This window comes from Cryptomeria japonica, chromosome 4 (genome assembly GCF_030272615.1).
Source record: "Cryptomeria japonica chromosome 4, Sugi_1.0, whole genome shotgun sequence".
NCBI classification, from domain to species: domain Eukaryota; kingdom Viridiplantae; phylum Streptophyta; class Pinopsida; order Cupressales; family Cupressaceae; genus Cryptomeria; species Cryptomeria japonica.
The window spans coordinates 221,794,466-221,806,584 of record NC_081408.1 but is presented as its reverse complement, the minus strand read 5'-3'; the positions used below and the strand labels follow the sequence as shown (position 1 = coordinate 221,806,584).

At 35.5% G+C, this 12,119-nt stretch overlaps 1 protein-coding gene across 2 annotated transcripts in view; it reads right to left on the bottom strand.

Annotated features, from left to right (window-relative positions):
• The window catches only part of LOC131069760 (BTB/POZ domain-containing protein At1g01640), a 48,986-nt gene extending 37,115 nt beyond the window's left edge, over window positions 1-11,871 (bottom strand). The window contains exons 1-3 of one of the 2 annotated variants that reach the window (XM_058005305.2): window positions 11,261-11,871; window positions 10,704-11,178; window positions 10,360-10,412 (exon numbers count right to left, since the gene is read on the bottom strand). In XM_058005305.2, the coding sequence (XP_057861288.2) occupies window positions 10,360-10,412; window positions 10,704-11,178; window positions 11,261-11,506 (774 nt within the window). In that variant the 5' untranslated portion in view covers window positions 11,507-11,871. The remainder of the gene's footprint in view (window positions 1-10,359; window positions 10,413-10,703; window positions 11,179-11,260) is intronic. The other variant, XM_059218670.1, reaches the window with a different exon arrangement.
• Window positions 11,872-12,119: the final 248 nt, after the last annotated feature.

Below are 12,119 nucleotides of genomic sequence, written 5' to 3'. Positions count from 1 at the left end.
TTGAAGGGAGAGGCAGAATCAAAATTCAGTTTCCAAATGGTAGAGTGAAGGGGATCAATGGGGTTCTTCATATACCAGGTCTGGCAAGAAATATTCTCTCTGTAAGTAAACTTAATGATGCTGGAGTACAAGTTACATTTGTGTCTGGTGGTTGCAAAATGACTAGGGGTTCCATTGTATTGGCAAAGGGTGATCGCATTGGTACACTGTACAAGTTAAATGCTGAACCTATATGTTGTAATGTAACTTCTGAAAAGTCTGATAAAACAACTATAAGGATGCATAATGCAAACTTGTTGGGAGCTAAACTTCCTGCTGAAAAAACAATGCTTTGGCATAACAGGTTAGGCCACATAGGTGAAAAAGGTTTAAAAGCCTTGAAGAATAAAAACCTGGTTGAAGGTCTTGATGATTGTAGTTTTGAGTTCGATTTCTGTGAGCACTGCATTTATGGAAAACATAACCAAGTTCAGTTTTATTCCAGTTCTCATAAATCTTTTGCTATTCTGGACTATGTTCACTCTAATGTGTTTGGTCTAGTGGATGTACCTTCTTTGTCTAAGTCTAAATACTATGTATCCTTTGTAGACGATTATTCAAGAAGGGCATTTGTATACTTTCTTAAAAGTAAAATAGAAGTGTTCAGTCGGTTTAAGAAGTTTAAGAACCTTGTTGAGAATCAGATTGGGAGAAGGATTAAATGTTTAAGAACAGACAATGGTGATGAATTTTGTAGTGCAGATTTTGACAAGTACTATGTTGATCATGGAATTAAAAGACATAAGACTGTACCTTACACTCCACAGCTAAATGGAGTCACTGAAAGGTTGAATCGGTCTCTAATGGAGAAAGCAAGGAGCATGTTGAGTGGAGCTGGGCTGGAACAAACATTCTGGGTTGAAGCAGTTGCTACAGCGTGTTACCTGTTGAATCGTTCTCCTACTTCAACATTGGTTGACAAAACACCTATGGAAGCGTGGTCTGGTAAGAAACCTTCTCTAAGGCACCTACATGTTTTTGGTGCATAGGCATATGCTCATGTGCCTGAAGTGAATAGATCTAAATTGGATAACAAAGAGGTAAAATGTATCTCCATTGGCTATGGAGTTGGTGTGAAAGGATACAAACTTTGGAATCCAGTGACTGGAAAGTTATTCAGCAGAAGTGTGATTTTTTATGAACTGAAGCCTATGTCATTAGATCATAAAATAGAAAAGAAAGGAGAAGTTGAGGTTGAAGTACCTCCAGTCAAAGAAGAATCTCCGGAGATACCTGAAGATGAGGAGAGTTCAAGCAGTTCAAGAAGTTTTGAAGAAGAACATGATAATGAGCCTCCTGATGAATCTCAAGAAGCCCCAACACTAGAGTTGAGAAGATCTACTCGAGAGAGGCGGCAACCTGAAAGGTATACACCTAATAAGTGCAGTCACTCTATGTTGAATGTTAATTGTGCTTATGCATTACTTGTAGATACTAATGAGCCTAGGACTGTAAAAGAAGCAATTGAAATGCCTGATTCAGATTCCTGGTTGGAAGCCATGAATGATGAAATGTCATCATTGGATAAAAATGGAACTTGGGATTTGGTGCCATTGCCTAAAGACAGAAAGCCTGTAGGCTATAAGTGGGTATTCAAAAAGAAGTATGGTCCAGATGGCAACATTGACAAGTATAAGGCAAGACTGGTTGCAAAGGGATATTCGCAAAAGGAAGGTATTGACTATGGAGAAATCTTTTCTCCTGTAGCTAAGCTGACGTCTATTAGATTTCTCTTGTCACTTGCAGCAGCATATGATTGGGAGATTGAGCAGATGGATGTGAAGACAACATTTCTTCATGGTGATCTTGAAGAAGAAATTTATATGTCCCAGCCTGAGCACTTTGTGGAAAAAGGTAAAGAACATCTAGTGTGCAAACTCAAGAAGTCTCTGTATGGTTTGAAATAGTCTCCCATAATGTGGTATCAGAAGTATGATACATTTGTTTTGTCCTTGGGATTTGTGAGATCCAAAGTTGATCATTGTGTTTACTACAAAACTGATGATGATAGGATTCTTATCATAGCTTTGTATGTAGATGACATGTTATTCATAGGAAACACAAAAAGTATGATCTCAAATTTAAAATCTCAGCTTTGTATGAAATTTGAAATGAAGGATTTAGGACCAGCAAATTACTTTTTGGGAATGGGGATCAAAAGAGATAGGTCTAAGAGGAAACTTTGGCTTAGTTAGAGAAAATACATAACCAATGTTCTTGATAGGTTTCATATGTCTGACTGTAAACCACAGGTTGTTCCCATCTTGCAGGGAACTAAGTTGTCTATGCTGGATAGTCCGAAGTCTCCAAAAGAGATTGAAGACATGAAAGATGTACCGTATGCAAGTGCTATAGGTAGTCTGATGTATGCTATGGTCTATACAAGACTAGACATTGCCCAACCAATGAGAGTACTTAGCAGGTTTATGTCGAATCTAGGGAGAACACACTGGGATGTTGTACAGAGAGTGTTTAGATACCTGAAGGGTACTTCGGATTTTGCATTATGTTATCATGGTAATCTAGAGGATTCAAAAAGAACTCTAAGCATTTGTGGTTACATGGATTCTGATTGGGCAGGGGATGTTGACAGCAAGAGATCTACCAGTGGATATGTTTTTGTCCTGAATGGTGGAGCAGTTAGTTGGATGAGCAAGTGGCAAGCTGTAGTCGCTTTATCCACTACAGAGGCAGAATACATGGCAGCCACACATGCTTGCAAAGAAGCAGTCTGGCTTAGACGTTTGAGTTCTGACATTGGTTTTGAGGCGGGGCAGATTGAAGTCTGGAGTGACAGTCGGAGTGCCATTTGTTTGGCAAAGAATCCTACTTTCCATGCCAGGTCAAAGCATGTTGATGTTCAATATCATTTCGTACATGACATGGTGGAAGATGGAAAAGTTTATCTTAACAAGGTAGACACTCTAGAAAATGTTGCAGATGCCTTGACGAAACCTCTGAGCACACACAAGTTTAGGTGGTGTTCGAATTCTATGGGTCTTTGTACCCATGTCTGTCAGTAACGTCTAGAATGGTATCTTGGTCCAGTGAATTCCTCATCAAGTGGGAGTTTGTTGGAAAATGTGCCTCAAATTCACTTGACAATAGTCCATACTGATCGGGTTAAGTGCCGATGAAACAGTATGAAGGATTTTGTGAGCTCTATCAACATGACTCTTGCCGATGTATTCTCTTCTATCGGGTATCAGAGTAGCAGGTTTGAAGTCATCTCGATGACCCGATGAAGTCAACTTCGGTCATCAGGGTAACTTCGGCTATCGGAATAACTTGTGCAGTGGTATGTCGATCTCCCGATGAGACCGCTCTACCGGTCTTAGTTCGGGTCACCTATTAGCTATCAGGTTGACATTCTGAATGTCATGCCAATGTCCCGATGAGCTCGCTTTACCGGTCTCGGTTATTTCGCTTATCGGCATAGTGTTATTCTTTGTGTCCCGATGACCTGATGAAGTCATCCTACCGAACTGGCAATGCAGATCGGGATAACAGTTTCGGACTTAGTCCGATGAGTCGATGAGTCCTTGTTCTTGGTATCGGCATAGTAGTTGTGTTCATGTTTCGATGCCCTAGTGGAGATCACTCCTAGCCTTCGGAGATCGGAGTATCTTTTGGAGAGTTATACTGGTGACCCAATGGGGTCGCCTTAGGCGATCAGGTATCATCGGGCCATCGGCTTTACCTTTTGAATGTTGTGTCGATAGCCGATGGAGCGGAGACCGACTGGGGGAGCAAGGTCGAATCGAGATCCAAAAGATCGATTCTCGGATACTATGTATGAGACTGTCAGTGTAAATGAATACGAACCGACCCGGTTGTCTACTGCATGTGGGATAACTATTTTTTTCATGATTGCAAACTGACACAGGCAGATGGTTAGACTTCGAGCCATTGGGGCCGTTACTCTAATGAACCGTCGAGTTGTTTGGTATTGAAAACTGACGGTAATCCAAAGGTTGGTAGAGGAGGACGAAATCTTGAGAGGAGGGGTGTTCTGCGAAGAGTTTTGATCCGATAGTTTGTATGTCTGGAATGACTGTGTAACAGAGTGAAGAAAATCTGCAGATGAGACTCTATTGTATTGTTTTAACATACTGTTAATAAAGTCGATCATTTGCTGGTGGTGGGTTTTTCTCCCAAAAGGGTTTTCCCATGTTAAACTCTGTGTGTCATCTCTTTGTGCCTTTTTTGTGCATGTTTTACTCATACCATATTCAGTAAATGTTGAAGCTTTGTCTACACTAGTATGTTTCTCCTCTGTGAATTGATATTAAGGAAGCGAATTCCGCACTTGCTTTCCTTACACTTATAAAGGAAATTTTTCTTTGGATGTGTTTACTGATGCAGATTGGGAAGGCAATGTAGATGACCGAAAAAGCACTATCGATGGAACTTTTCTTCTTGGAGGTAGATTGGTTGCTTGGACAAGTAAGAAGAAAACTTGTGTTTATTAGTCAATAGCAAAGGCAGAGTATGTTGCAGCATCAATGAATTGCATGCAGGCAATCTGGATGAGACATGTGCTTGAAGGATTCAGATTAGATATGTTTGAACTGGTAACTATTTACTGTGATAATACTAGTGCAATTAATATTTCAAAAAATCTTGTGCTACATGCAAGAACTAAGCACATAGAATTGAAATGTCATTTTCTAAGGGAAAGAGTACAGGAAAAACAAGTCTAAATGGAGTATGTGACAAGCAAAGAGAAGCTAGCTGACATTTTCAGAAAACCATTGCCAAAGACTACCTTTGACTATCTCAGAGGTAAATTAGGGGTCAGACCTCTACTCAGACAAAACTAGAATGCAAGATACATCAATCCAGTGGGTTTCATGATTGTTTTTTACTTTGGATTGATGAGATGCAGGATAGTTCACATTCACAGGGGGAGCAACTTAGATGAGTTTGCAGACATGTTGAAGACAACTACAACAAACTTGATGATTTGTGATGCTTATGCACCTTTGGCATTGCTCTCAAAGGGGGAGAAGAAATATGATTAGTCAAGAGAAGACATATGATTAGGAGGAGTAGAGAAGATGTGTAATTGAAGATAGAGTGTAACTGACAGATGAGGTGCAACAGAGAAGAGAAAAGTTGTAGAGAAGGTCTAGAACAGAGCGGAATAGTATGAGTTGAGTATGTTGATATTTAGTGTTGCCATCAATACCAAAGGGGGAGATTGTTGGCATGTTTGGCATAATTGACAAAGATGAGATGATGGTGGATGATGGTACCGGTAGAGGAAAGATGACATGATTAGTTATTTGTGTTGTCATTGATGGCAACTAGGGTCAATTGATGTTTAATGATGTTTACAAATGGTTAATGGTGATTGACTTGTTGGCTAAGTGATTTGGTCTACCAGAGTAAGAGTTTGACAGTTTGACTCTAGAGTTTACTGGCAAGACTGTGAATTAGGACCTTAACCGGTAAAGAAGATAAGTTTTGATGGAATCAGGTGATTGACAATGTTTGGTGACTTGTGGTTTGATACATAAGATTTTATGATGGATTTGAGTATGTAACCAGAACTGCATCCTATGACGGTTACTGGAAGGCATGTTTTGAATTTTTAATGAAGTTTTGCCAGGATTTAAGAAGGGATTAAGGACCGGTAAAGAATTCTCTTAACCAGTAATGATTTTTAGTTTGGCAGTGATCTGCATCAAGTTCATGTGTTGGTGATAATGTGACACAAACCACATGATATGTTTGAAAGATGTTTTAGCACGTTTGGAGAGCGAATTTCTTGGGAATGTGCAAAGTGCTTAGTGGAGTGTGCTAAGGATTTGACTTTGTACCAGATTGACTTGTTGTGACGATTTATGATCATTCAATGATCGATATTGATTTTTAATTTATTTTAATGATCCCTATGATTATTTGTAATGAGTTGTAAAGATCTGTGATGATATATGTAGTAAGTCTTAGGGTTTTGATGCTGACCTAGTTGTAAAAGTTATTTATGTTGGTAAGATTGATTTTTTGGAGTTTCAGTGATTTAGAGAAGTGTGTGAAGCCGAACCAAGGTGTGTGAGAAGATTTGCCAGTGAGATGCAGACTTAGAACTTAATTGGATGTGATCAAGCAAGCAATTGAGTGCTATACACAGATCATTCTCTGTTATTCTCTAACAATTACAACAACAAAAATCCCTTAACCAGATAGGTCCTTACAAACCTCATATTGTAAAATCCCCTAACAGGGTGACTCAATATCTGAAATCTAAATCCTCTGGTGAGGTTGATCCTAACAGATCAAAGCTTCTAATAGGGCTGAGGTAAATCCCTTAACCGGGTGACTCCTAATAGGGCATCATTGTAAGCTTCTAACCGGGCTTGGCTCCTAACAGGGTGCATTCCAAAAGAGTACAAAATATTTGTGGGTACCAATTCCCACTGTGGTTTTTTTCTATTTGGGTTTCCAGGTGAAAATCATGGTGTTCATGTGTGGAATGCTTTTCTTGTGATGTTCATTTTTTATTTATGATAACCGGTTAAGACTGTTTATGTTTGTTTATCAGAGATCTTAAAGTGGTAACCGGTATTGATGATTATATGATTGATGAAGCATTCTAATCAGTTAATAAGTTGGTTTAAGTATTGAATGTTTTCAGATCTGAGATAAGTCTGTTTTGGTGTTAAAAGTTTCAGTTTTTGTTAATATTGATTCACCCCCCTCTCAGTATTACTCAGATCTTCTCGAATTAACATATTGTTCAACCACGTGTTAGTGATTATATTAAATATAGATGATTAATTTAATAAATAAAAAATTTATGACTCAAATACCAATCATCTCTAAATTTGATCTTCCACAAACTTACAAAGTATTGTAGTCAAAGGAATCAACAAATACTCGAATAAAAATTAAGTGAACAAAACTTATATAGACATCTACAAACTTGATCCACTATATAGTTCTTATAAAATATTCTTAGTGACTTATATTTTTTTCCCAAATTGGAGATTGTGGATAAAAATATATGACATATCAAAACAATGAGAGTAAAATTGAGTTCCAAGTGAAATATTTTTGCCTAAAATAATAGAATCTAAAACAATCATTGATACCACAACATAATACTTAGAAAGAATTATCCATCAACTATTTAAGAATACAATAATCTAACCACTGAGGGAAAAGTTATGCTCTCTGAGAAAAACCTCATTTAGGAAATTTAAAATGTAGTTGGGTGGTTAGGAGCCTAAGACTCCATGCTGACAATAGGGGGATTTATGATGGATTAGCTAAATTGCATTGGTGGTTGTGTCACCCAAGTGGTAATGGAGCAACATGTTGGAGGTACTTTCCAATGTCATCCGCTAAATCTAACAAGCCACCAATTATGCAGTCACTAGCTAGAGATGCTTGGCCACCACACAACTATCAAGGGTTTAGCCCTATTGGGTTAGATGGAACCACTGAGTACAAAATAAGGGCTTGGTCCCATTCCTATCTCTGTAAAAATTCATATATTAACATAAGGGACATACGCAAAGTCCAATCAAAGTTTTTTTTCTATTAAATTTGTACAATCCCTAATGTCACCAACTAAAACATTTCACAAATATAATCATGCTCAATTCGTGTCTATTGACTATGACTACAACTCATATGGCCATATAGATTTGTATGAACAAATTGTTATAAAAATTCCTTTCAAACTCTATAATGGTAAAAAAAAAAAAAATGCTCCAAGATGATCAAGTCTTATATGGATGCATAGGGTTATGGATCTTCTAGACACATTGGTGAGGTCTATTTTCCAATAAGAGGTCTCAAGAAAAACTTAAATCCAAAACCCTCAAAAATAACCTAAATAGAAACTCTCTTGTTAAACTTACATCAAACTCTATCTACAACAATTCAACTCTACAGACACACTTGTAATGAAAAAATATATTTATTACTTTCCTACAAGGTCATAGACTGAACTAAACACAAAATTATATTCATATTAAAAGGCTTAACAATACTAGAGAGATCTCCTATAGCAATTGACAATCAAACATTAATGCCAGATAAAAAGAAATTTACAAGTATAATTATTTCCACAACACTCCAAAAAACAAAGATATGTCACTTGACATATTCAAAATTCATAATGCAAAAGAATAGACAAACAAACTATTAAGATGACATAAGATGTACACTAAAAAAAAATGCTCAAAGAACCTTAAAACAGAGGAACCTAGCCTCCAAAAATACTAACTATCAATAGATTATATCATGAACAAATGTTACAATGCACTTGGAAAGTCTCCAAGAAATTTCTTCCCTAATTGCACTCCACATAAACACAAAAATGAGAATCATGTAACCATACATCTCAATCCATGCTTCATGTCCTCACATATACAACTTAAAAGAGATACTCAATCAACCTTAGCCAATAAGCTAAAGGTTATAAAGCCAACCTCAACAACCATTTGTCGGCTTTCTTTTATAGAAACAAGCTTGCACAAAACCACCAAGTGGAATTGCATAAATCATTTACCTCTAAAACTATGAACTTACAAAACCATGTGCCCCCTATTTGATATTTTATTTGAAATTTTTCTAATGCACAACCCATGTTAAATACTTATCCTAATGTTACAAACAACATACAAAAATCTCCCTAATGTAATGAAAATGGAGGTAGTATTGGATATGACCACATGTGGTCATAATTATCTTAGTGGATGAGTCACCTCAAGATAAGTTTTCCAAACTAACTCTTACATTTTTACCATTATATACTCTAAAAAAAAAAAATTACAATATAAATATTAAAATTCATGAAGGATGGGTGCCCTTAGCTAACATTATTTATTCATAAAAAGTTAAAGGATGGGTGACAAACTAGATGATCATATGCCAATTCTACCTAATAATGCCCCCTATGACCTAATGATTGCTATTGTCATTGTTATTCTATGGATTGACAACTTTGGACTTATCTTTCTTATCATGATTAATATTGTGTTTTTTCTTAAACGAAGTTAAAATATGATCGACATCAAGTCCCTCATTATTTCTAGGTGGTAAACAAGGTATATTGCATTTTCAAAAGTAAAGACCTTAAGGCCCATGTGGGAAACTCAAACATTTGTCATATGGTGCATTACCAAGTTAACAATAAGGTATGTGAATATATTTGAACTTGATACTTGTCATCCTATTTTAGGTTTCACATGTTTAGTGCAAAATTAGTAGAGCCATATTTAATATAAATATTAAATACATCAAAAATTGTACAATTGTAGACCATTGTATTGAACCTTAATACTACCAATATAGTCTTTAAGGATTGTATCATTGATAAATTAATCAAGGAGATGAAAAACTAGTAGATTCCACTATATTGGGTGGTGAAGCTAAGGTAATTTTTGCATTAGGGTAAGTAGTTCATTGGGAACTAGATTCATCAAGAATTTCTTCATCTATTATAAAAATTAGAAGTAATGGGGCTCAATGCTTTGCAAAAGAGGGGGATAATCCTAAAATGTCTCAAGTTATTTAAGTGGTAACTTTGGCCAAATTTATTCAAATATGTTTGAAAAACTATTTTATCTACATGTTTTGTATTTCACATTTTAAAATCTTCAAAGTTAATTTTGGCACTAGAAAGTTGAGCATGGTTCAACCCAAATTGACTATTTCATGACCTAAACTTTCTAAAATATATATGAACATTGAATTTCAAATAATGGGCTAAAAATCATGTCCCCTACAAGTAAGAGTATGAAAATGAAATAACTCCATTTAAATTTTTCATTTTCAATAAGTTTTCCCTTATATATTTGCTCATTTAAATATTCAATGAGTATACAAGTCACTTTGAGTGAACTTCAAATTTTGAGAAATGGGTTAAGAGTTAGTATCCTAACAAGTAGGCATACCAAAATTAAATAACTCCAATAAGAATTTTCATTTTCTAATAATTTCTTTACACGAATCTACAATTTAATAAGTTTTCAGAAAAGAATTGCATAGTCATTAAATTGAAACATATAATTGAAATACAAGATATCCACCTCTCTTATAAATCTTTCTTTTACCTCTCAATTAAAATAAGAATATCAAAATATTCATTAATAATAATTATCAATCTTAATTTATTTAAATTTTGTTCAATTATTATATACATTAAATTCTTCACCTAAAATATTTATTTTAAATTATTAATTTAATTAAATCATATAAAAAGATAAACTATATTTTAATTCGAAAATATAATAGAATGCTAGAATATTAGACATATAAAAAATAATACACACATTTGCATTATTTGATAGTTTTTCAACTTACCAATTCCATTTCCTTTTGGTCTTCTCCCCCGTTTTGTAGATCATCGAGATAATCTACACACCAAACACCATACAATTTTTTTTAATGTTATACATCATAATCTATTAATTAAAAAAATAGAATACACATATCCACAAAAAAACAAATAAAGATACACTAAGTCAATCCTCAAAATCACACCAACAATGTCCAAAAATAAGTCATATAGACATAACCCAAAAAGCATAATTTATACAAACGTTACCAAAAAGAAAAAGAAAGAAAAAGGAGGCCCCTCTGCCCTATCTAAAATTTACGTCTTATTTCATAAAGGATTTTTTTTTGTGGATTATTTGAAGGCATACCTGCCATTCGAAATAAAGTGCGCTCCATAACAGAAGACACGGCATTAAAATTCTTCCTTTGGTAATCGGTAAAGCATTTGAACTTGGAAGCCTCTCTCAACGTTTTCAACACTAAAGGCGGTGAGTTGCTTTTAACGAAAGTTTCGATAAAAATGAAAGGCAACACAGCTAACTGTAATTTCTCCACTCCATGATATACAGCAAGCTCAAAAACTCCACGAACATCTCTGGACACATTAAATTGAAGAAAACGCTCACATATAGCTGTCAAAAGAGGCAGATCATACTTATGAGAAGCTCTGTAAAGTGCAACGCCATGACATTCCAAGCTTTTTTGATTTACAATGCCTGTATACAGAAAATTAATTAACGGAACCAATTCTTCAGCTGTCATATCTGACATTTTCGCTTTTCCGCTAACAGACTCAGACATTCCTGCCTTCAGCATTGCCTTGAAAACTTTGGACTTCCCTGCCTGCCAAAAAGTGACATATCAATATAGTATTTTAACAGAGTAAAAATTTGGGGATTTTAAATAGCGAGGGTTTATAAAATACCAGAACGGCCTTATGTGCCCTCAAAATTCCTCCATCGCTTCCTTCCAATGTGAAATCTGCGAAAGGTTCAAGGAATATATCTTCGTCCCAATTTTGGAGGAAAGATTTGTCAGAGTGGAATTTCTGAGCTCTTACACATTCGTCACAGTAAAGAAATTGTCCGACATTTACATTACGCCTAATAAACCCTAAATCTTTATCGCATGTATTGCAGTAAAGATAAGAATTTCCCTGTAAGTGTTGCATTTGTAGCACGGAAAAGGCGGATGGAGAAATCGTACAGCGAATAAAGCAGGCAGAGCAATAATCGATTTCTTCAGTCTGGCAGGAGGGCTTGGCAGAGAAAAACAAAAAACACAGGAAGACAGATGGTGATTAAAAACAAAATTAGCAAAACAAAGATCGTATTTCTGGAAGTCCAGCTTGCTTTTAAATCGATTAGAGTTTTTTATAGAGAAGGAAATTTCGTTTCTAGTCAGGGGAATAAAAGAAGAGTGGAAGGTAAAAAAATAACAGAACAAAGATTGTGTTTCTTCGAAGTCTACCTTTTCACGTGTATTAGGCTGTTATTTATAATCAAGGTTTTTTCTTTAGGATAAAGAAATTTGGATTCTACTGCAAGGGAAATAGTGAAAGAGAAAAAATGTAGCAAAAGAAAGATTGTGTTTCTGAAAGTCGAGCTTGTTTTAAAATCAATTATCATATGAAAAGTTTTTCTTATAAGAAAAGGGAATTCGGATTCTAGTTAGGGGAATAAGAGAAGAGTGAAGGGAATTTAAATTCTAGTGAAGGGAATAAGAGAAGAGTGAAGGGAAAAGGAAAATAGAGAAAGAAAGATTTGAGCTTGCTTTCAAATGAA